Source organism: Schistocerca americana, chromosome 7 (genome assembly GCF_021461395.2).
Source record: "Schistocerca americana isolate TAMUIC-IGC-003095 chromosome 7, iqSchAmer2.1, whole genome shotgun sequence".
NCBI classification, from domain to species: domain Eukaryota; kingdom Metazoa; phylum Arthropoda; class Insecta; order Orthoptera; family Acrididae; genus Schistocerca; species Schistocerca americana.
This window is the reverse complement of record NC_060125.1, coordinates 467,947,288-467,973,694: the sequence shown is the minus strand read 5'-3', so window position 1 is coordinate 467,973,694 and position 26,407 is coordinate 467,947,288. Positions and strand designations below refer to the sequence as shown.

Below are 26,407 nucleotides of genomic sequence, written 5' to 3'. Positions count from 1 at the left end.
CTTATATCAGCTCCAGTTTTCCACTGAACGGTGAAGAAAGAAATAGTTGTTACATTTAACGAGATGTACCACACGCGGGATTAATGAGATAAAGCTAGAGAAAGTAGAGAAATCAACTCTAGGGACACATTACTTGTAACGATTCCTGGTTCACTGAAAGACCAGAGAATTCAGTGGAATTAATTCACAGCAAGACTTTTCTGATCAAATGTCTACAATGTGTAGTATTTCCGGATGTGTTTAATAAATCTGAGGAGAGATGGAAACTTATTCAGCAGGTAAAGGATGCGAGTAGGGAAACGCAGGTGGTTACGGATTGCGAGACGGAAAGCTTAACATTCGAAAACTTGTAGGGCGTCGTACAGTTTGAAGGAAAGCATCCTGGAAAGAGTAAGGCTGGATTGGAAAAGACTTTGCAAGCACGGGCGATGGCGGATTCGGGCTGTTACTTCTGGCACTTACCTCTGCACAGTAAGCCCCAGGACTTTCAAAAATCAAATGATCGCGAAGAAAGGTTCTTGCTTATCACCAATTTGACAGTAAAAAGGAGTCGTGCCAGTCGAACTCGAAGGGAACAATGAGGCATAAAAGGGTGCTAAATACTCTTTGCGCCCAAACAACGACTATATAGCGTCGACACACTTTTCCCACGGAGCATATTGTCGACGGTACGCAGGAATGTTTTTAAACACTGTTATTGGCCGCAGGTGGAGCGATATCGCAGGCCCTTCTCATATAAGCAACAAGAAACTCCTTGGCGGCAGTCTTCGAACCATGACACAGCGGCGTGTACTTTCACGATTCGGCTCAGCGATACTTCTGTTCTGCGTCTTGCAGGTCAGTACCAGTTGCAGTGAAACCTCTTTAAGTCGACCGTTTGAATTTTTATGAGAAAATGATCGTTTGGAGGGGTGGTCTTCTTGAAGGGTGGTCAAGATAAAATGTGATGAAGAACGTAACCATTTAAAGACAATTAACGACAACAACCCCTACAATGAAAACAAGCTCTTATAACGCACTAATAGCCATAATAATAATGAATACGTACCTAATCGTTTACGCAGTAAAATACGCGGAAATTGGAAGTTTGTGCCTCACCCACTTTTTCTTACGTTTGTTTACAATCACACTCTCTTATTCCTTTCCCACTTCGTGTAATAAGTACATCGGTTTCTGGTTGGAAAACTCAGAAGCAAGGGACTTGTTTCTAGCAGTATTACGTAAGGCATCATCTACTGTGATTGGCTCTACAGGAATTGCATCATCTTCACTATCACTGTGTGATAAACACAGATGTCAGCATTTGGGAAGGACGTGTAGTAGGGCTCAAGGAAGCTGGTATGAGGCTCTAGTTTCATTTCCGCAACGACATCTTCCCAATTAACACTCCTATTGAAGTTTTCATTTTCTTGATTCGCTGTAGAAACGTCCAATTCAGTATTGGCAGCATCGCACAGGTGTTTATTGTTTCATCGCCATCTTCTTCTCCAGCGTCATTTTGTGAAGACTGAAAACCAGAATTAATGACGCATTTCCTAATTGTTTCGTTTTTCACTTCATAGCACGCGCTGATAATCCATCTGACAGCATCACCTACGGTCACAGACTTAAGTAAATCATACATGGATGCGGCGTTGTTCATTTTCACGACTAGAAAACGCAGAAGCTTCTTTCGGTACTTTAATTTAAGAGATCAGATCACTCCTTGGCCAAGAAGAACACACGATGTTGCGTTGGCAGGAAGAAATACTACTTTCTCATTTGATAACTTTTCAGTGCTATGACATTGTGCATTATCTGCGAAAAGTAGGATTTTACGTTTCTGAATGCTCAATTTTGAATTTAAGTTATTCAGCCAAGAACTAAAAATGTTGCACGTCATCCATGCATTTTTATTTTCGTTCGAAGAGGCACCAAACAAGGAAATATCATTATTTTTGAAGCACAATGGATGATTTGCTGTGTGCATCATTAGCGGTGCTTGTTTCTCACCTCAGAGGCTAGCACAAAGACCGATCGTTAATCTTTGTTTCTCGATTTTGCCGCCTTTGCACTGATCACTCTTCACAATGAGTGCTTTGTCTGGAATAGCTTTAAAAAATATACCTGTTTCATCCATGTTGTAAATGTCACTATCACAATAGCCACCTCTAATTACACAGCATCTGGACTTCCAGTAGGATATAACATTTTGATCAACTTCTGCATTTTCTCCACAGACTGCTCGGAAAACAATAGTGTGTCGAACACGAAATCGGCCCAACTAGCCGTTGCTTACATTGAAATTCCAAGATCAGAAGCAAATTTAAGAGCTTTTGGGCTTTTTCTTGTAGCATCGGTCCACTATTAGGCAATCCTTTCGCAGATGCTCTATTAAACCATTCTAAAACAGCATTATTAACACCTTAAAATGGTTCTACTGTCTTTTCTTTGAATTCTTGTTGGCGTTTGTTTTCCATCCCTTAACATACTTGCCGTGACTTGTAGTTGTATTCTGTATTTGACTTTTTCCACAATTAAACTCACTCGCTAACTGATGATGAGATTTGCCTTTTTCACTGTCTCTGATAACAGAAATTAGCTGTTCTAGTGAAAGAAGGTTTCTTTTGTTTGAAGTAGTCGTGACTGTTCACTACAGAAGAAAAATCACAACAGATTCCTATTAGAAATACAAATGACATGAAATTTTGGAGACTATTGTGTCACATTACTGTATGAAGCTTTCCTGTGGATGTGCATAAATAAACTGTGTATTTAACTTTGTTGACAACTGCATCTACATCTGTTCCCCGATAGCCTCAATACGGTAATTGGGGAAGCATACAGAGTTTGTCAATAATGTTTTATCATTAGCCTGTTTCATTTGTGGATGACGGGTGCGCTACACCTTACCATATACTCGAATTTCTCTACTCTTACAGACGTGAAACCAATCGAAGGACAAGAAAGACAGGACTTATTACGCTACACCAAGTTATTCAATCTCTCTATAAGCAATAAAGAAAACCAAAAATTATTTCGGGAAATGAGCTTCAGAAAGAAGAAGTAAAAATTTTCAGGTGTGCCGATGACAGTGAATTTCTGTCATTGGCTGCGAAGAAAAAATCAATTGAAAGGGCTCTAAAGTGTAGCGAAAATGCGTTCTAGGACGGAAATAGATAAAAGAAAAGTAAGGGTAAGGGAACATTGCCGAATTATGTCAGGTGCTGTTGAGGGAACTTCATTCGGACAAGAAACATTAAAAGAAGTAAAAGTGGTATACAATTTGGGTAGCATAATGATAACGGTAGAAATAAACAGAATATTAACTAAAGACTGATAACTGCAAGAAAAGCTCTGTGGGAGAAAAGAAATACACTCTAAAACAAAAAACGATGGACCATGAAGGAATTATCCGAATGGGACGGAAATCGGTAGATGTATGTAAATGTAAAGATGAATAAATCATTACAATATCAGAAAAATTGGATCATTTATTCACATGAAAGAGCTTCACAAATGGAGCAAAGTTGCGTTGGTCCACCTCTGTCACTTACGCAAGCAGTTTTCCGGCTTCGCATTGATTGATAGAGCTGTTGGATGTCCCCCTGAGGGATGTGCCAAGTCGTAACCAGCTGGCGCCTTAGATCATCAAAATCCCGAGCTGGTTGGAAGGCCCTGCTCTCAATGCTCCAACCGCTCTCAGGTGGGGAGAGATCTGGCGACCTTGCTCTCCAAAGTAGGGTTTGGCAAGCTGAGTGCAGGTGGGGATTATCTTGCTAAAATGTATGTCCATGATGGCTTGCCATGAAGGTCAACAAAACAGGGTATAGAATATCGTTAGCCTGGAATCTCACTGACTAGTGTAGAATTGTGTTCAGTGTTAAGTATCGCTTAGGGTTTACCTCCAATGACCAGCCAAGACGTATGTGGAGACGCCCTGGGGGTTACCTATCTGACCGTCGCCCGCCATACTGCGGCGGCGCGGTTCTTTCCGTCCCTTTACGACGGACATGCACCTACCTGTGAACATTGTCTCAGCAGATCATCAGTAGGAAAGCCGAGTGAAACCTACTGTACTTCGACGTGAACCAGGCTGCAATTTAAGTCACTAATCTATGTTTCGGGAGAAACACGAAATGAAAGGTTGGAAATTTTGTCCTCATTTAATATATTCTGAAACTTAGGTGAACAAGTATCACTGCCAAGCTCGTGCTAGTCTTAACACAGTCACTCACAATCCCTTTCACTCACGTTAGCAAGTTTATGATGTTGCATTTCCCAAAAACGTAATAGCTACAAAAATACTGATCGTTTTTGATTTAGAATGCTCGCCAAATATTAAGTCTGTCGGAACCAAATGCAGTCATAGTTTTTAGCCACCGACCTGCTCAACACGCCACGTGGAATATATGCCTTTTGTCGTCACAAAATTTATTTAAAAATTCCGAAATTTCTACACACACATCGGAATAATTATGCCGTCACTTTCCAACACTTTTGATGTATGAAACACTGCTAGATCCGGCAACTTATCGTTTCCACCGGAACTACTATTACACACGTCCGATCTGTTTCATGGCTAGGCTTCGACTCTACTCTAGAATACTCTAAGTCTTCTCTACCAGCAGAGACAGGCGCGCGAAGAATATTGCTTTACTATTGGTCAATTTACTCAACAGCCAATAGCTAAACAACATTCTCCCGCGCCAGTCCGCGCTTTTCATCCATAACCAATCGCAACATAGTAAACCTCATGACTGCACTTTTTACCGACGTAATTATCTAATATGCTGAAGTTTTACTTATGCATACAGTTATTTACTATTGTTATTTATACCTGAATTAACTTTCCCTTTACCATAAACTTACTTTACAAATCTATTCTACAAAAATCCTCTTTGTCCATATCCATACTTCTTCGAAATGTTCCCACACTAAATCCTACTATATAACTCGTTAAACAATTATCTTCATATTAACCATAAACCACACTCACGCATCATTCATACTACTATTTATAACATTTTACATACACAAAAAGACATAATAACACTTTATGAAAATACTAGAACAGTTTATGAAAAACATTCTATTACTTTAGTGCACTCTAGTAGCACAATCGAAACTAAAAACACAGTCCCCCTATCCAATATTGTCCTCTATCGGCTGATACATAAACTACGTGCGCGTCCAGTCTCGCGTCACCATCTGTCACTATCCAGCTCTGAGACACATCTGCCACTTAACCGCCTCCAAGGCAGGATAGTTATACGGCGCTATGCCTCAATACGGCTTGACAAGCAGGAGTGATGGTGTCTGGGGAGTCATTTCTTTTTATAGCAGGACCCCTTTGGTTGTCATCCGTGGCACCCTTGCAGCACAGCAGTACGTCTACAATATTCTATGCCTCAGTTCATTGCCTGTCATGGCACACTATCCTGGCCTTACATTTCAGCAAGATAATTAGCGCTCGCACACGGCGAGATTTTCTATCGCTTCTCTTCGTGCTTACCAATCCGTCCTTTGGCTATCAAGGTCTCTGAATCTCTTCCTAATTGAGAGCGTTTGGAGAATTATGGGCTCTCCAGCCAGCTCGGAGTTTTGAGGATATAACGTACCAGTTCGTCAGGATTTGGCACGATATGCGTCAAGAGGACATTCAACAACACTGCCAGTCGATGCCAAGGCAAATAACTCCTTGCATAAGGGCCAGAGGCGGAGCAATGCGTTGTGGAATTTCTCAATTTGTGATGCTCTTTCTCTTGAACGAATGATCCCGTTTTTCTGATTTTTTATTTTTTTTTATTTTTTATTTTTTTTAAGCGGCCAAGCAGTTAAGAGGTGTGCTGATAAGTTTGTTACCGTGAACTCAGGTTTTATTCCCGGAAGGCATGACGACGTTCTTTTGCGAAACACTATTGAAAAAGTTTTGGGAACTGGCGTTCGCGATAGACTGCGATACCAACACACACCTTGCATAATAACCGCGAAGACATGATACGAGATATTTGGGCTTGTGCGGAAGCATATCGACAATTTTTCTCTCGCGTCATTTGTGAGTGCAACAGGAAAGTAACGACTATCAGTGGAACAAGGTACCCTCCGCCATGCCCCATAAGGTAGCTTGAGGAGTATTTATGTATACTTGGATGGAGATCAAGGAATCATCGGTTTGGTAGTCGAAGGAAGTGTGGGGGAGATCAAGGTTTATTTACAGTCAACAGGTTCAAATGGATGTCTTGCCATAGTAATTGCTGTGGCCGCCCACTTCGGACATCGTAGCGCCTACTGCATCGGCAACCATCACGGGATGCCTGCATCACAGGGTGTATATTCACCAGGAAAACCTACGAGGGCTATTCGGAAAGTAAGGAACGATAGGTCACGAAATGGAAACCACAGTGAAAATCAAAACTGTTAGCTACAACTTCAAGCTACGTATCTCCGTAGTCGTCGATCAGACTTATACGGTTGTTGTAGCGTTGTACCAACTTTCCAATACCCTCGTTATAGAAGGCAGCTCCCAGTGCTTTACGCCAATTCTCTACCCTAGCCTACAGCTCGTTGTCTGCGTCAAAATGTTGTGTTCATAGCCAGCGGTTCATGTGAGCAGAGATGAAACTCAGAGGGAGACAATTATGGGCTGTATTGTAAGTAATCAAACATTTCCAATTGAAAACGATGCAGGAGCATCTTCATTGCCTCTGCAGAATGCGGCTGAGAATTGTGTTGAAGAAGAAAACACACGACTGTTATGAAAAGTTGGCTGCATAGCTTCAAGCGAAATTTCTCACCAGGCCCTCATACTTGGCGTGAGGCACTATTTTTTTTTTTTTTTTTACTTTATTGAGTTTCGATTCCACCGAAGAGGGCGGGCTGACAGCAGCTTAGTACGCCGCTCTTCAGAGTACAGAATTTGTTTTAAAAAGATGAAGATAATAAATAATAAATCCAGTGACTTAAATGATTAAATGGCGGAAAATTGTGGAACTTAAAACATGAAACAAAGGGTTGATGATGCTAATACAATACACAGGAAGCAGACAGGTAAAATAATACACAGACAATTAAAAAACACGGCGGCAGTCTGGTTTCTGTCCGCAAGAGATATAAAATTCACACCCAGCGACAGCACGATTTCTGTTCGCAACACTTTGGAGAGACGTCAAGGCACTATTGTTTTAGGTATCTTTATGTGCCCCCCCATGAACCATGGACCTTGCCGTTGGTGGGGAGGCTTGCGTGCCTCAGCGATACAGATGGCCGTACCATATGTGCAACCACAACGGAGGGGTATCTGTTGAGAGGCCAGACAAACGTATGGTTCCTGAAGAGGGGCAGCAGCCTTTTCAGTAGTTGCAGGGGCAACAGTCTGGATGATTGACTGATCTGGACTTGTAACACTAACCAAAACGGCCTTGCTGTGCTGGTACTGCGAACGGCTGAAAGCAGGGGGAAACTACAGCCGTAATTTTTCCCGAGGGCATGCAGCTTTACTGATGGTTAAGTGATGATGACGTCCTCTTGGGTAAAATATTCCGGAGGTAAAATAGTCCCCCATTCGGATCTCCGGATGGGGACTACTTAGGAGGATGTTGTTATCAGGAGAAAGAAAACTGGCGTTCTACGGATCGGAGCGTGGAATGTCAGATCCCTTAATCGGGCAGGTAGGTTATAAAATCTAAAAAGGGAAATGGATAGGTTAAAGTTAGATATAGTGGGAATTAGTGAAATTCGGTGGCAGGAGGAACAAGACTTCTGGTCAGGTGAATACATGGTTATAAATACAAAATCAAGTAGGGGTAATGCAGGAGTAGGTTTAATAATTAATAAAAAAAATAGAAGTGCGGGTAAGCTACTACAAACAGCATAGTGAACGCATTATTGTGGCCAAGATAGACACGAAGCCCACACCTACTACAATAGTACAAGTTTCTACGCCAACTAGCTCTGCAGATGATGAAGAAATTGATGAAATGTATGATGAGAGAAAAGAAATTATGCAGGTAGTGAAGGGAGACGAAAATTTAATAGTCACGGGTGACTGGAATTCGACAGTAGGAAAAGGGAGAGAAGGAAACATAGTAGGTTAATATGGATTGGGGGAAAGAAATGAAAGAGGAAGCCGTATGGTAGAATTTTGCACAGAGCATAACTTAATCATAGCTAACATTTGGTTCAAGAATCATAAAAGAAGGTTGAACACATGGAAGAATACTGGCAATACTAGAAGATATCAAATAGATTATATAATGGTAAGACAGAGATTTAGGAACCAGGTATTAAATTGTAAGACATTTCCAGGGGCAGATGTGGACTCTGACCACAATCTATTGGTTATGAGCTGTAGATTAAAACTGAAGAAACTGCAAATAGGTGGGAATTTAAGGAGATGAGATTTGGACAAACTGATTAAACCAGAGGTTGTACAGAGTTTCAGTAAGAGCATAAGGGAACAATTGTCACAAAAAGGGAAAGAAATACAGTAGAAGAAGAATGGGGATGAAGTAGTGAAGGCAGCAGAGGATCAAGTGGGTAACAAGACGAGGGCTAGTAGAAATCCTTGGGTAACAGAAGAAATACTGAATTTAATTGATTAACGGAGAAAATATAAAAATGCAGTAAATGAAGCAGGCAAAAAGGAATACAAACGTCTCAAAAATGAGATCGACAGGAAGTGCAAAATGGCTAAGCAGGGATGGCTAGAGGACAAATGAAAGGATGTAGAGGCTTATCTCACTAGGGGTAAGATAGATACTGCCTACAGGAAAATTAAAGAGACCTTTGGAGTAAAGAGATCCACTTGTATGAATATCAAGAGCTCAAATGGAAACCCAATTTTAAGCAAAGAAGGGAAAGCAGAAAGGTGGAAGGAGTATATAGAGGGTCTATACAAGGGCGACGTACTTGAGGACAACATTCTGGAAATGGAAGAGAATGTAGATGAAGATGAAATGGGAGATACAATACTGCGTGAAGAGTTTGACAGAGCACTGAAAGACTCAAGTCGAAACAAGGCCCCGGGAGTAGACAACATTCCATTAGAACTACTGACGGCCTTGGGAGAGCTAGTCCTGACAAAACTCTACCATCTGGTGAGCAAGATGTATGAGACAGGCGAAATACCCTCAGAAATCAAGAAGAATATAATAATTCCAATCCCAAAAAAAGCAGGTGTTGACAGATGTGAAAATTACCGAACAATCAGTTTAATAAGCCACAGCTGCAAAATGCTAACGCGAATTCCTTACAGACGAATGGAAAAACTAGTAGAAGCCAACCTTGGGGAAGATCAGTTTGGATTCCGTAGAAAAATTGGACACGTGAGGCAATACTGACCTTACAACTTATCTTAGAAGAAAGATTAAGGAAAGGCAAACCTACTTTTCTAGCATTTGTAGACTTGGAGAAAGCTTTTGACAATGTTGACTGGAATACTCTCTTTCAAATTCTAAAGGTGGCAGGGTAAAATACAGCGAGCGAAAGGCTATTTACAATTTGTACAGAAACCAGATGGCAGTTATAAGAGTCGAGGGACATGAAAGGGGAGCAGCGGTTGGGAAAGGAGTGAGACAGGGTTGTAGCCTCTCCCCGATGTTATTCAATCTGTATATTGAGCAAGCAGTAAAGGAAACAAAAGAAAAATTTGGAGTAGGTATTAAAATCCATGGAGAAGAAATAATAACTTTGAGGTTCGCCGATGACATTGTAATTCTGTCAGAGACACCAAAGGACTTGGAAGAGTAGTTGAATGGAATGGACAGTGTCTTGAAAGGAGGATATAAGATGAACATCAACAAAAGCAATACGACGATAATGAAATGTAGTCGAATTAAGTCGGGTGATGCTGAGGGAATTAGATTAGGAAATGAGACACTTAAAGTAGTAAAGGAGTTTTTCTATTTGGGGAGCAAAATAACTGATGATGGTCGAAGTAGAGAGGATATAAAATGTAGACTGTCAATGGCAAGAAAAGCTTTTCTGAAGAAGAGAAATTTGTTAACATCGAATATAGATTTAAGTGTCAGGAAGTCGTTTCTGAAAGTATTTGTATAGAGTGTAGCCATGTATGGAAGTGAAACATGGACGATAAATAGTTTGGAGAAGAAGAGAATAGAAGCTTTCGAAATGTGGTGCTACAGAAGAATGCTGAAGATTAGATGGGTAGATCACATAACTAATGAGGAGGTGTTGAATAGAATTGGGGATAAGAGGAGTTTGTGGCACAACTTGACAAGAAGAAGGGACTGGTTGGTAGGATATGTTCTGAGGCATCGAGGGATTACAAATTTAGCATTGGAGGGCAGTGTGGAGGGTAAAAATCGTAGAGGGAGACCAAGAGATGAATACACTAAGCAGATTCTGAAGGACGTAGGTTGCAGTAAGTACTGGGAGATGAAGAAGCTTGCACAGGATAGAGTAGCATGGAGAGCTGCATCAAACCAGTCTCAGGACTGAAGACCACAACAACAACAACATCTTTATATGCTCAGAAGTAAAAAGAACGACGCAACGCGGTCGATGGGCATACTAGAGACACTGCCCAACACACCTCCGCAAAACTTCATCGGATCTTCACTGTGGTTCTATTTCGTGACCGATCGTTCCTTACTTTCCGAATAACCCTCGTATATCGTCTGTGTTGTCAAAACAAAGACTTACCGGCGGTGACAACACACCACACCACCAGATCTCCACCAACGGCCGCCAGCGTGCAGAACAGCTTCACCAGAGGTCGCAGATAACCTAGGAACTACTTTGCTGCATCAGGCACGTGATCGCTAATAGTTCCGGCAGATACTTCTGCCAACGGGCTTTATAAGGCTGCGCACTGCCGGCAAAAGGCAGTTCGACGCACCGCTCTGAAGGATGCAGAGTTGCATCCCCGGCAGCCACGGCCAGACGCTTCTCCTAGCTGGCTGATCTCTTGATATAGTCAACGAACCCCTTGCCGTTGTAGAACTGTTTGTGTTCTCTCCCCGTGAAGAATCAGTCATTATTATTATTATTATTATTATTCTGTTTTTTGTATTTGTATCGGTCCGCAGTTGAGATCGAGTCGGTTGCCTTTTGGATATTGTATTATTGTTTGGTTCTGTTGAGTCCAATAAACTGCTTTCTGACTTGATTTTTTCGCATTTCTATTCTGCTAGCGCAGATACTTCAGTACTGTAGAGATGAAGCGGCTTGCGCAGAATACTTTCGCAAGGAGAGCTACCTCAAACTAGTCTTAGACTTGAGACCACTACAACTTATGGGCATATGACTCTGTAAGCTCAACTGATGTACAAATTACCCTTCCTTATGTTTTAAGGCATTTCATACTACTTATGTAATAACACTAATAGCTTTGCATTATTTTTCAGGTGGAAGGCGCTAACGATGGGGTGATAATCAAACGGTTCTTGAGCTATAACACAAAGCAAGTGGTGAGTGAACGTGTAATGTATGCTTGATTACCATCTGATCGTCAGTGCTTTGGTCCTCACGAGCCGGTGAATTTTACGAATGGGTATCACGAAATCAATAATGTATGTTTGCATATATTACTAAAATTTAAGCAAAATGTCTTCATTCGCGAGCTGCTTCCGCTTCTTGATCTATCTACTTCTGGAAAAATATGTTTGAATAACACTGCATTAAGCAGTAGAAAATAAATTTATATCAAAAAATACTGCACGTGTAAATAAAACCGTAATAATACTGTAAATTAAGTTATTAAGTGATAGAAATGTTCATACTTCGGTTTGGAAAACATTATTTAGTTGTACAACTGATTTGATGATATATTTCATTTCTTCTCTTGTGAACGTAGGAGTGACTCAAATAAATCGAGAGATCGATCACAGATGGCACAGAATGTCTTCTTTGTACTGATCTCACAGAACCACCGTCCAACCTTTGTTAGTGTACTGTAGCAGACGGGAAAGGACACTTCTCGGTATCACAGCAATAATTTTACTTTTTTGTCAGTACTTTTACACTTTATTTTATTTCTTAAGTATATGAGGATCTAAAAAGAAACCGTCAAATGTATTCCACTCTCGAAATCTTACGGAGGCTTACGTGAAATATAACTTTTAGCTTAGTTTGTAGTTAGCTCTTTGTATCGGCTTAGCATTTTCGTGAAAAAATAACGTTTCTCAAGCATGTTTACGAGGTGATGGTATAGGCATAAATTCAAAAAATTATAATTTATGTTTAAATTTTTATCTATAGTTTCAATGGTTTTGTATGTTAGTGCACGCAAAGCACTAAGTTTTTTAGTATATCACCAACTTAGCTGTAACTGATTTGTTTTAATTTCTACTTTAAGATGGATCGCATGGGCAGTAAACATAAAAATTCGGTATCACTGGAAGGAAATAGAATCTATCGTATCTACAGCTCTTGGGCAGTGCTAGAAGCGGCAAGAGTGGTTCGGTGAAATTATATTAGCGTTTATAAGACCAAAAGAGAATGGGGTGCCTGGCAGAAAATCGAGATACTGGTGGGACTGTCGGTTTGAAGAAATCACGTCGCCCATTTGTCTTAGAGACAGAATTAGAACAGAAATTATTGAAGTACGTAATTACAATGTAAAACAAGGAAGGTGGACGCACTGGTAAACAAATGAGAGTGGTTGTAAATGAAATGGTAGATGCAACTCTTTATGAATTTTTTTTAATAATCGAAAGAAGCAAGAAATGGTGGTTCAGTTATATATACCGATGGGGGCTGACTTTGAGAGTCCCAGAAAATTTTTCTGCTACCGGGCTTCCATGGCTAATCTTATTATGATAGACGATAATGTTGACAAACTTTCAGATGGTATAAAGAAACTAAGCTTGTCTCCTCTAAGCAACTTGGAAGATCATTTGTGGAATGTCGACGAAACCTGCTTGATGTTTGTCGTCAAGCCCAATAAGGGTGGAACTGAGATCAGAAAGAGGTCCTTATATAGACATAGCTACACAAAACGGGGAAGAACTGTGACTTTGGTAGGCTGTGTCAGTGCTAAAGGCAATTGGACAACCCCATTTATAATTTTCAAAGGTTCTCGGCGTAAAAATTACGAGAGGGACTGTTTACCGAACACCCAGGTTCGCTTATCTGAAATAGGGATGGATTACTAAAGAACTATTTTCAGAATGGTTTCAATTTTTTCTTGAATATCATAGAACAAGACCTGTGCTATTGCTGATGGATTCACAAGGATCTCATATTTCTGCACAAGTATTTAATGTTACTAGTCAAAAAGATATCTATTTACTCACATTTACTTCTCACACTACCCACGTGCTCCATCCTCTGGACGTTGGCATTTACAAGATGCTTAACAGTGCTTGGAGAGAAGAGCTACATGATTATATGACAAAAAACCCGAAAGAAAGAACATATAAAAGAAACTTCCACACCATCTTCAAGGTGCCTTTTGTAAAAGCATTGTCCTAGAAAAACATAAAAATTCCTTCAAGTCTTGTGTAATAAAACCCTTGAATCGAAATGCGATTCCCCTAGAAAAGCTGGTTCCTTCCGAGCTCATTGAGAATCCTGATCCGCAAGCGGTTTCTGATGCAAGCATATTATCAAATGAGAATTCGAAGACAGATGCTATTGAAATACCACCAACTCCGGCAACGCCATTATCTCCAGTTAATAGTTTCTTACGAACACCATCAGTTAATGTACGAAGGAAAATCAAAAGAGCAAGAGCTGTTTACCCAAGGGTTAGACTCATAAGTGGATATGAACCCACAGCTTTAGCGCTGAGTAAGCCTCGAACTAGCAAACGAAAAGGAAACACTATTTAGGATGCAGCTTGACTTCTGAAACCAGAAAAAAACAAATGCAAAAAAAACCAGTGTTGATGACTGGATTTGTGGCACATGTGAAATCCAATATTCAACGGACGAAAGAGGAAAAAATTGAAAGAAATGAGTGCAATGCTCAGCCTGCCTACCATGTATTGTGCCAGAGTGAACCTGCAGTTGGATGTATTTACACGTGTGATCTCTTCAGTTTCACCAGTGAGTGAGATAACATTTTTTGGACAGGAATAAGTAGGCTAGTCTTTTAAGATGTGAGGTTAAATTAATGTTATTCAGTTCTTTTTCGTTAATTTATGTTAACTTTGAACATGAACAATTTATTTGTATGTGAAATGAAATTATTTTTATAGAAGTTTATTTTTATTATAAAATGTATTTTTTGCTAATCTTCTTGGCCAATATGTTTCTTTCGGTAAAAGAAGTTCAAAGAAATTCATAATTTCATCACATATATAACTTATGTTAATCTATCGTCAAATTCAGACATCATATCACAACACTAGCTATCTCTACCACCAAGTTAAGTACCATTGTTCTGTTTCAATTTAAATACTCTTAGTTCCACCAAAACGAAGCCTAACACTATGACATTGCTATTATTATATCACAACACACACACACACTACTGACTACTGTTTACTAGTGTACCGTGAATGTCAGGAATCCGGTAAAACATCAAATCTCCGACTCCGCTGTGTCAATAACGGGTCCAACGACAACAGAAGAGAATCGTTCAACATGACAGAAGTGCAACCCTTCCTGAAATTGCTTCGGATATGAATGCTAGGCCATCAACAAGTGTCAGCGTGCGAATCATTCAACGGAACATTATCGATAAGGGCTTTCGGAGCCGAAGGCCCACTCGCATACCTTTGATGACTGCACGACACAAAGCCTTACGTCTCGCCTGGGCCCGTCAACACCGACATTGGACTGTTGATGTGTGGAAACATGTTGCCTGGTCGGACGAGTCTCCTTTTAAATTGTATCGAGCGGATGACGTCTACGGGTATGGAGACGACCTCATGAATGCATGGACCCTGCATATCAGCAGGGGACTGTTCAAGCTGGTGGAGGCTCTGTAATGGTGTGAGGCATGTGCAGCTGGAGTAATATGAGACCCCTGATACGTCTAGATACGACTCTGACAGGTGACACGTACATAAGTATGCTGTCTGATCACTTGCATCCATTCATGTCCATTGTGCATTCCGACGGACTTAGGAAATTCCAGCGGGACAATGCGACACCCCACACGTTCAGAATTGCTACGGAGTGACTCCAAGAACACTCTTCTGAGTTTAAACGCTTCCGCTGGCCACCAGACTCCCCAGACTCCCCAGACATGAACATTATTGAGCATATCTGGGGTGCCTCACAACGTGCTATTCAGAAGAGATCTCCACCCCTCGTACTCTCACGGATTTACGGATAGCCCTGCAGGATTCATGGTGTCAGTTCCCCTCACCACTACTTCAGACATTAGTCGAGTCCATGCCACGTCGTGTTGCGGCACTTCTGCTTGCTCACTAGGGTCCTACACTATATTAGGCAGGTGTACCAGTTTCTTTGGCCCTTCAATGTGTCTGATCGGCCGTTGTCCCTTATCCAAGATGGATCAACAAAGTGTGAAATGGATCTCAGTGCAAAGTATGCTGAGTCATGTTGCTTGAGTAGCTGATCAATTTGTTCAGTCCATCTAAAATGATTGTCCATCTCGTTGTCTAGCAATTTTGTACGTGACGTTTCATTTACTGTCTGATTGTTAAGGAACATGAAGTATTTATTTTTTTCGGAACTTAGGTAATAAAAGATTTTTGAAAAATATGCTGTTAGGCTATTTGCTGTATATCTGGCTAGTGAGTATATGGGCTTCATCCTGCAGTGTGTATTTGGGCACTTTGATCAGAATGAGATATGGACGAGGAAGGAACTCGGCCATGCCGTTTCCAGGGAAACCATCTTGGAATTTTCCTTGAGTGATGTTCAGGTAACAGAGAATCTAAATAGGATGGCGAGACACGGATTTGGACTGCCGTCGTGCTGAATTCGAGTACCGCATCTCACATTCAGGCTATCTTGTTCAGTGAAATAATCACAAACCTATTCTGTTTACATTAGATATTTTCTTTAAAAAGTTCCTGCCAGAGAATGTCCTTGCAATTAAAAAGACGACCTTTCGTATGGAACTACTGCGTACCTCCAGCGTGAAATTATCTGAATTCTGTACACTTTGAGTATAATATGTATTGTGAAACTTTTACAGCGAGCTCACAGGCGTGTTGCGAGTCGTTAGCAGGTAATTACATTTCTCGAGACGCAGAAAGGAAATACTACAAAATACGCTGCTCTGTGAAGCTTAAGGACAAGATACAGTAAGATGACACATTAACAACTAGGTGCAATCGAATGAAATAGGTGGAGCGTGTTGCCCATTCGTGCACAGAAGGGTGGGCGTCTCACAGCGCGCAGTCAGCTTAGCTGTAGCGCCAAAATGGGGCAGGTCCCGTAACAAAGGAACGGGAAAAGACACTATGTGTCAATCAACGAGCAGTCACCGTGCACTGTGATGGTCTTCTTCATTACGACCTGACCTGGAGACAACATTTGGATGACTTCACATGGGGAAATAACATCAGGAAACTGGAATAAGGACAAAGTGTGACGAGTGTAGCCAGGAGATCAGTATTGGCAGCAGCATTGTTTCACATGCATCGGGAGTGTTCTGAACCACAGGCACTGCTGCCTGAGGTAGTCGATCATGGTCAACTACAGCAGCAGACGAGAGCTACATTGTGCAGCAGGCAAGAAAAGAACAACGTCAAACAGCGAGTGCTATTGCAGCCACACTTAACGCAACTGTAATGCACGCAATCTCACACTCCACAGTGGCACAGCAACTGCATCGGGGTGGTCTTTTTCCCTGACAACCAGTACGTCGTGGTCTGTTCACACCCTCGCATGGTCGGTGCCTTTTGCTATAGTGTCAAGAGCATATGACCAACAAAGAGTGGCGTCGCATGCAGATTCAGTCTGAGCACAGATTCTGGATGTACCCTCACATGGCGAAAGGTGGAAACACATAATGCTCCCAGAAACATCATAGATCATTATTGTTTTGGTGGTCCAGTTGTTACGGTGTGGGGAGGCATAATGTTGCATGCACGTCTTGACCTCCAAATCTTTGAACAAGGTACTCTCACCGGTCAAAGTTATACCATGTGCATCTTTTCAGTGGTGCATTCACCCAGACTTCATTTTTATGGATGATCGTCTACAAGTGCGTCGTGCAGCACAGGTGGAGGAACTTTTGGAACTAGAGAATATTTGGCAAATGGATTAGCCTACCCTTTTCCCCAATTTAAATTCCATCAGACATCAGCGCAATGCATTGAGGAGACACATTACAGCACGTCTATGTCCATCAGTGGCCATGCAGCAGTTGCCAACCATGCTGGTGGAAGAATAGAACGTCCTACCACAAGAGCTCTTTACCAACATTGTAGCCAGCCAGCATGGGAGCACGTTCCAGGGTGTGCATTGTCATATGTGGTGATCACACACCCTATTAAGAACCATGTCCTGTCTTTTGTAGTGTCCAGGGGACCATCGAAAATCCCTTATGACTTCAGTGTAATTACTGTCTTTGAATAAAGTTTTGCATACCAGCATGTCTTGTACATAACCACCCATGTTTTCTGGAACGTGCAGTTGATAGAACAAAACCTTATGTGGTTCCAGCACACTTACGATGCAGTGTTGGCACAGTTTAGCCAAGCGGACTGAACATACATAACCAACTACTGATGAATGCTGAGGGGAACTTCTTACCATATTTACCAGCTTTTATCCTATTACATTTGTGTACAGAACCCGTATGTCTCGTTGGCCCTGCAGAACCCCTGGCTATAAGAACTTTCGTTGGACTGCTGGCGCGGCGACAGCTATGAAATTCATTCGGTTTCTAGGAAACTGTTTAGTGAGAAAGTTTGTTTCTTCTGCATCTTACAGCCTGATACCTTCGCTCTATATAGGACTGAATTTCTTTTCGGTGTTTGATCATGTTTACTTGCTGTATCACTTTTAAGTAAATCACTACACGAAATTTTATTGAGTGTGCAGAGATGTAGTTCATTTCAGGCAGTACATTATTGCGTATGAAATTTAGCCAACATATTGAAATTGTTTTTAAAGTTGAGAGCAGAACGATAGTTATCACCGTTCTTGAGACATGGGATGATATGTCGGTGGACGGGCCGTGGGTGGTCGCGCGCGAATCGCTCGCTATGTGACCAATACTTCGCCCTGTTCGTCTTAAATCATGTCGTTGTATCAACCCCAAATTTCTTAAACGGTTCAAGGTATCGAATCGCGGTTTTTTGCAAACGACAGCTCTTAACGAGTCACGTATTTTGTCGCATGTTAAGTATGTGAAATCTATTTATGTATCGAGATGTGAAAGTAACTATAGTTTTTCACTATGGATCAATGGACTTTTTTAAATAGCATTTAATAGCATGTGAAATGAGAATTACAGCGACATGGAACACATTAATGTTTACAATATTCTATATAGACCTACAGAGGTTAAACCGAAATTAATTTGCTGGTATGTCATAAGATGTAATCTGCAAATTATCCACAACTATTGATTATTTAGTTTTGTAAGTATCAAACGCTTCTTTCTTGCTGCAAAGTATTTTATTTGTTCCAGACGCGCTTCGTCTTTTACTTTATGGCATCTTCAGTGGAATACAGAGTGATTCAATTTTGTTTTGATATGTGATATTTGTAGATTATAAAACAGTTCATGTCTTTTTTTGCATGAATAAGTGATCGCTTACAGTTAATCGAGTTCTTGGCTGACATTTGCGTTTCCTCTTATCTGGTTACATAGTGGAGGTTACACTAAAATTTAACTTTCGAAACATAAGCACACTTTCACATTCGAAGGTTTTTCTTCACAATTTTCATGTTATTTGCGCTGATTAGTGTGGGGCAGAATTATTCTCCTGTCACTAGCTGTAGACATTTTACCGAAAACTGTGATTTGAAGTCGTAACTACAGTGTATTCACTTTATGTCACTTCCTATTTAGTTTGTTTCTGTACATGTTACCAACCTAAGGGATAATCTGCTGAAAACTAAAGTCTGTTGATTTCTGTTCTCCTTATATCTGTATGTGTCTGTGACTAGTCGGTGTGAGTTATACAGGGGCGAATGTGAACGAAGTAGCTGTCAGAGAGGGGTTGAAAGTTCTGGTGTTCAGCTTGTTTGAAATTTGGTCTAAATGATTTGTGTAGAGGTTCATGTAAGACAACTCACTGCTTCTGTTCAGATGAAATAGCAGAATACTACTTCAACAGACGATTATTATCGCCAGCCAGTGTAGCCGAGCGGTCTAGGCGCTTCAATCCAGAATCGCGTGACTGCTACGGTTGCAGGTTCGAATCCTGCCTCGGGCATGGATGTGTTTGATGTCCTTAGGTTGGTTAGGTTTAAGTAGTTCTACGTTCTAGGGGACTGATGACCTCATATGTTAAGTCCCATAGTAATCAGAGCCATTTGAACCATTATTGATTTTTATCAGTATATAAGTACCCAACCCCCTTCTCCTCACTCTACCATGAACCCCTCCACAAAAAATTTAAACCAAAATTCGAATAAGCTGAACACAAAAACTTTCAACCACTCTCTGACAGCTATTACATTCACATTCAGCTGTCTAGAACTCGCCATGATTAACTACACACACACAGACATACACAAATAACCAGATATAAAGAGCACAGAAATGAACAGGCTTTAGTTTTCAGTATATACTCCGTAAGATTGGCAACTTGTACTTAAACAAACCAAATAAGAAGAGACATAAATTGAAGACACAGTAGTTACGACTTTAAATCAGTTTTTGCTAAACTATCCGCAGCTAGTGATAGAAGAATGACAGTGCTCCATACCAATTAGCGGAAAGAACATGAAAATTGTGAAGAAAAATGTTTGTAACCTGAAAACGTCAGTATGTCTCGTGAGTGAAGTTGTAGTGCGACCTCCAGCCTGCGACTAGAGGAAACGCCGATGCCAGCCAAAAACTTGATTTACAGTAAGTAATCACTTATTCACGTAAAAAAATAAGATGTGAACTATTCTATAATCTACAAATATCGCAAACATACCGCTGGAAATGACCCAAAGTAAAAGGTAAAACGCGCATGGAACAAATAAAATACATCGCACCAAGAAAAAGGCGTCTTTTATTTACAAAACGAATATTCTGTGCTTGCCAACGAACTTGTCGTTAATTATTTCGTTTTGTCTTAAGACATTTTGTTTATTTGCAGCGTTTAGAATACTTTATAATTACATGTAATAACACCAGATTGCCATTTACTCTTTCCAGCATCGCTAAAATAGTATTTATAGACAGGATATACAGCCTCTGATAAGTAGATTTCTTTTACCGAAAGACTTACCGTCCCTGATGGAATCTTTGTGTCAAACACCTCGGAATAAAGTACCAGATACAGTATTCTGTGCATCGTCTTCAATATCCATAAAATCTCACTGATCCCAGTCTTGCAAGTAGTTATGAAGTACCAGTCATAACAATTGGTTTTACAGTTAACACTTGAAATGTTATGATCCAACTGCCGATTCGATATTTGGTAACAAAAATGATTAATCAGCTTTCCCGACATAAACGGTAATTAAAAATAGTTTCATACGACTTAAGAGCATCCTTTAATATGCCTAAAAATGCTCACAGGACATTTGGAGTCAGTGGAAAAGCCTCCACTGCACAAAAAACGTTTGGCAGTATATGCAGAACTTTATCATTTGCTGATAGTCGCCATAAGAAAACTGCGTTCAAGTTGTAACATTTCCATAACAGAAGGCTATTTGCAGTAATGGAGATGCATACACAAATACATCACAAGTGATATGTGTTGGAGGCTATATTAAACAAATATTCTAACATTAAATACGCAACTGACGTGCCTAATCAAAGGTGATGATATTTGCTGCTGGATTGCAGTAACAAGAAATACAATTCGTCTCACTGGTTGTTTACTGTGGTCTTCAGCCTGAAGACTGTGTTGATGAAGTGCTCCTCAGTAGTGTCCTGTTTAGGCCTCTTTCATCTCTACGTAACTACTGCATCCTGCATCCATTAGAATCTGCTTACCTTTGGCAAGCATTGGTCTCTCCCTATCATTTAGCCTTCATGACCAAACTGACGATTCCTTGATGCCTCAAAACATATCCTGCCCCTATTTTACACAAGTTGTACCATAATTTCCTTTTCCTCCTCTGTTTAATTCAGCATCTCTTCTTAAGATATACGATCTACTTATTTAATCTTCAGCATTCTACTTTAGCACCACATTCTGAAAGCGCCCATTGTCTTCTTGACAGATCTGTTCATAATTCACGTTTCAGGTACATCCAAGGCTACACTCCACACGGATATCATCATAAAATACTACCCAACCATTTACTTCCGTATTCGATGTCAACAAATTTTCTTTTCAGAAACGCTTTTCTTGCTATTGACAGTCTGCATTTTATATCTTCTCTACTTCAGCCTTATATATTACTGCCTCCCTTTCAAGTCCTTGAACTCTTACAACTGCAGTTTGGTTTCTGCATAAGTTGTAGTTAATCCTGTGTCTTGTTTTATAGCTGGTATCTCCAGAGCTTCACAGAGACTCTTTCAGTACAGATTATCAAAATCTTTCTCTAAATATACAAATGTTATAAACACAGGTTTTCCTTTCTTCAGTCTGTCTGCTAAGGTAAGTAGCTGGATTAGTATTGCCTTGCACGTAAGGACATTTCACAGGAAACCAATTTTGTGCTCATATTAGTTTTTACAGCCACTCCCCTTCGCCTCTCTACATATTCCTTTCAACTTCAAGCCTTCTCTTCTTTGCTTAGTTCTCGCTTGCCAAGTGAGCCCTTGACAGTTCCTTCTCTTTCGAGTAAGGTTTTCTTCCTTCTTTTTCTTATTGAATTTCGGCATCTGTGTTCTCCAAATGCAAAATTGCAGTTACGATTTTGGACACTCTGTCAACGCCATTTTTACAAATCTCTATGCCCTATGGCGTACTTTATTTGCTGCATTTTTATGTTTTCTCCTATTGTCAATAACATTCAATACATCGTGTTTTATCCAAAGACTTCTACTGTACCCTTTCAAATTTACATCCTCTGTTTCCTGCATTTATTCTTCTCTCAAAGATATTCATTCGTATTGTATTGAATTCCTTCCTCTGTTTCAGTCAGTCGTTGCCTAATGGTCTCTTTAAGATTATTTAAAAACACTGGGTCTTAACGTATTCAGTTTCCATCTCCTTAATTTGCTACCATTTACTATCTCTTTAGTTGTAAACTGCAGTTCATAACCAATAAATTATCGTTGGTCTGCGTCTGCACTGAGAAATGTCTTGCAGTTTAAAACCTGGTTTCGAAAACTCTGTACCAAATCAACATCCTTCTTTCATGATTCTTAAGCAAAGTGTTGGATGATTACATTAAGCTTGCGCAAAATTTTATCATGTGACTTCCCCTTTCATCACTTCTCCCATGCCTATGTTTTCCTACTATTTGCTTCTCCTATACTTGCCACCGAATTCCACTCTCATCACATTTTTAATTTTTGTCTCGCGTAACTATCTGAATAATCTCGTTTATCGTACATGGTTTCAGTATGTTCATCAAATGTGGTGTAGGTAGGCGCGTAAAATTGTATCACTGTGGTGTGAATTTTAGCCTTTTGATTATCTTGGAAATAATAAAGGTAATGGCAGTTTAGGAGTGGAGATGATTTTTGTGATACTACTTCACTGATATTTTCGATACACACTCACAGAGAGGTTAAAATACAAGATCTTAACGTAGCAATTACTGAGGGTCAACTGTCAGACATTTTTACATATAAATAAATGACTACCACATAACAACTAATATACTATCAGTATAGTAAACTGCGTTTAGACACTGCAATTTGCAATACTAAAAGCTGTTATGAAAGTAACAATAAGTTTCTGTTCTGGGGCTACCAGTTTTTTAAATGAGATAGTGAACAATCAAATCTGTTCATGCTGAAATCAGAAAACGTGAGTAATGAAATATGTGAAAGAGAACATGCTAAAGAAAATAAAAAACTGATACATCTTCACCAAACTCCGTCTTTCTTTCATGTAGGTTCACAGTATAGTTAATCAATTGCACTACGCTTTTCAGTGGGTCCTGCCACTAACCTCGAGCCAGCGCATTACCACGGAAAACGCTCGTCGCTACGCCATGCTTAATGGAAATCAGCCTTAATGTGCAGGGCAAGGGTTGCCTACAGCAGGCTTCATGAGTTGCAGGCAACTCTCATTACGGCATTACAGCACAGTGGCAGAAACTGTGGCACCGTTTCCATTGTTTAAAGTTTAACTATTACAGAAGATTCAGAGCAATGGAACAAAGTATGACATTACTAATTGCACCTCCAGTTTTCATTACGGCAGAAAAAACATGCACGTACCATATAAAAAACGTAACTTGGTGTTGAGAGTGGTGTTTGTTTACTTTTTTTCCTCATTGTTATTTCAATACGCCACTCTTCAGCCAAGAGAGTTACAGAAAAAACACAGTCAAATGAGAAAATAACACATAACATAGAGTGGTATAAAGTGATGAATAAACAACAACAAAAACAGATGAGTATAAACAGTAAATTTAAATACAACATAGACAAGAACCTCACACATGTACGGAGAATGAACACTGTGAATCGACGCAAAAACGAAGAAACACCACAGTAGGAACAAAAATGAATGATGCTGGTGACACTGCTAGTGCTGGTGGAATGTAGCACTGCACACGGCACTGGAGTATCACTGACACCACAAAGAAAACGTTAGAAATCACTGCACTGAAGGGGACATACCACCAGGTGAAGGGAGGAGGGGGGGAGGGAATAAAAGGGGGGGAGACGGTAGGGGGAAACCAGGAGGGGGTAGGAGGGGACAGTGAAGGGGAGAAGGAAAGGAGCTGAAGCCTAGGGGGGTTAAAAGGAAAAAGGAACAGGGGAAGAGGAGGAAGAATGGAAGGTGGAGAGGGAGGGAGAGAGGGAGCCCTGAGGAGGGGGCGAGAAGGAGGGATTACATCTGGTAGGAGGGGTTGATGGAAGGCATGAGGACATCATCTGGGAGAGGGAGTTGCCGGAAGCCACCTTGGGTGAGGGTATGGAGTGTGTGGAGATCAGGTGGGACACTGTGGTACAGGGGCAGCAGTGGGCTAGGGTGGGAGAGGATGGGGGAAAACAAAGGATGTAGGGAATCCAGTTTGTGGGAGACATGTAACATCTGTGTTAATTCTAGGAACAGGAGGAGATGGGGAAGGGAATCAGACCATAAAAGATCCACATGGGGGATGGGAGATGGATGCGATAAGCAAGGCTGAGTGCATGGCACTCAAGATTTGGAGAGATTTGTAGTAGGTGGGGGTGAGGGCGGAGATCCAAGTGGGGTGGGCATAACAATAACGTAGGATGGGGCAGATGAGGGACTTATAGATATGTAGGATAGTGGAAGGGTCTAATCCCCATGTTCGACCAGAGAGGAGTTTGAGGAGATGGAGATGGTTACGCACCTTGGCTTGGACTGTGAGGAGATGTCCAAGAAATGTGGCGGTCGAGGGTGATGCCAAGGTACTTGAGGATGGGAGTAAGGGCAATGGGGCGGCCAGAGATGGTAAGGTAGAACTTTAGGAGGTGGAAGGAGGGGGTGCTGCGGCCCACAATGATTGCATGGGTCTTGGAGGGATTGATCTTAAGGAGCTATTGGTTGCACCATGCAGTGAACAGGTCAAGATGGGACTGGAGGAGGCGCTGGGAACGTTGGAGGGAGGGGGCAAGAGCAAGGAAAGCGGTGTCAGTGGCATATTGCAGGAGATGGACGGGTGGTGGTGGCTGCAGAATGTCCACCGTGTATAAGAGGTAGAGGAGAGGGGAAAGGATGGAGCCATGGGGCACGCCTGCAGAGGGGTAGAAGGTGTAAGAGTTGGAGTTGTGGATAGTAACATAGGAGGAGCAGTCAGAGAGGAAGGAGGCTAGCAGGCGAACATAGTTGATGGAGTTTGAAGAGGAGGCTGGGATGCCATACACGGTCGTAAGCACATTGAAGGTCAAGGGACACAAAGATGGCTTTTTTGTTTACTCGTAGGGATTATATGTTCCTGCCCATTGTGTGGACCCTGACATGAGTGCACCCATGATCAATTGCATTTTTAACATTTTGTTTCATTTCGTAAATACATGGGGTGGCAAAGTTAGATGGGGATCTCTCTCTCTCTCTCCCTCTCTGTTTCTCTTTCTCTAGGGTGAATACTAATAAAACCGACAAACTACAGGGATGGATTCCTGACTGGAAATGGAAGAAAAAACATCCTATGAATGTGTGTCCGGAAATACAGCGTTGCCGCAGTAGATGGCGCTGACAAGTCAAAGCTCCTCTGACCATGTGGCGTGGGTTCCTTGGGTGTTTCAGGCTGTGTGATTGACGCAGAGTACTGTAAGCAGCAGAATGGTCAGGTATTCGTGCTGGGAACAAGCCAAGATGGCGTTTGTGTATGGCCAAGGATATGGAAATGGTTGAGAGGCAGAATCCGATCCTCCAGCTCTGGTGTACACGTAGTCCACCTCCCTGCACGTTCGTCTGTATGAAAGGACCCGCGATTACAGCAACGCCCAAAAAGGGCTTGAGATGTTGTGGAATGTAGTTGGTGTCTGTGAGGTTACTTGTTTTGGTACAGCCTCTCGACAGTTTCTATCTACTTGGCCATGCACAAACACTATCTCGGCTTGTTCTTGACATGAATACCGGACCATCCTGCTGTTTACTGTACACTGCATCAATGGCACAGGCTGCAACACACAAGGAACACACAACACATGGTCAGAGGAACTTTCAATCTTCAGCGCCATCTACTGTGATAACCATGCATTTCTGGGCAGATGTTCACAGGACCTTTTTTCCTCCGTTTCCAGTCAGGAATCCATCCCTGCAGTTTGTCTTTTTTTTATGTTCACTGCAATACCCAAGAATCATGTACAGAACAATTATTGTTGTAATATTGAATGTGAAAAGGTATATTGCTATAACATTGGTTTTTGAGGAATTATCTGTGTGGTAATAAACGAAAGTCAGCAAATGAAATATGTAAATAAAGGGTATAGGAAAATTCAGGAATTGCAGACATACCACTTCAATACAAATGATAACATAGTATCAGTTATCAGAAATTTACCCTAAAACTAAATTTTTATGACTAAATAAGGTTGACACTACACTTAATTACATTCCAGCCCACAGGTTCTGCAGAATTGGCTACAAAAAATAATACAAAAAAAGAAACAGGCAGGTCGTACCAACTAAGTAGGGGTCTAATGCTTGGTTGACTAGGAACTTCATTTTCCAGATGGATGAGAAGGTAGAGCAGTTTTTTTGTTGTTATGGGGTCTTCATGTCTAGACAAACGTAATACTTCGAAGAACTGAAAGAGCTTCAGACTTGTAATCCAGTCAACGGTTCAAAGCAAGGGGTGTTAGAGTTTAGTGTCCC

General features: G+C 41.1%; 1 protein-coding gene across 1 annotated transcript in view; it reads left to right on the top strand.

The window, feature by feature from the left end:
• The first annotated feature begins 726 nt into the window (after positions 1-726).
• The window catches only part of LOC124623018 (ganglioside GM2 activator-like), a 51,980-nt gene continuing 26,299 nt past the window's right edge, over positions 727-26,407 (top strand). Inside the window, exons 1-2 of the mRNA XM_047148809.1 lie at positions 727-837; positions 11,349-11,411. Of these exons, the coding sequence (XP_047004765.1) occupies positions 775-837; positions 11,349-11,411 (126 nt within the window). The 5' untranslated portion in view covers positions 727-774. The remainder of the gene's footprint in view (positions 838-11,348; positions 11,412-26,407) is intronic.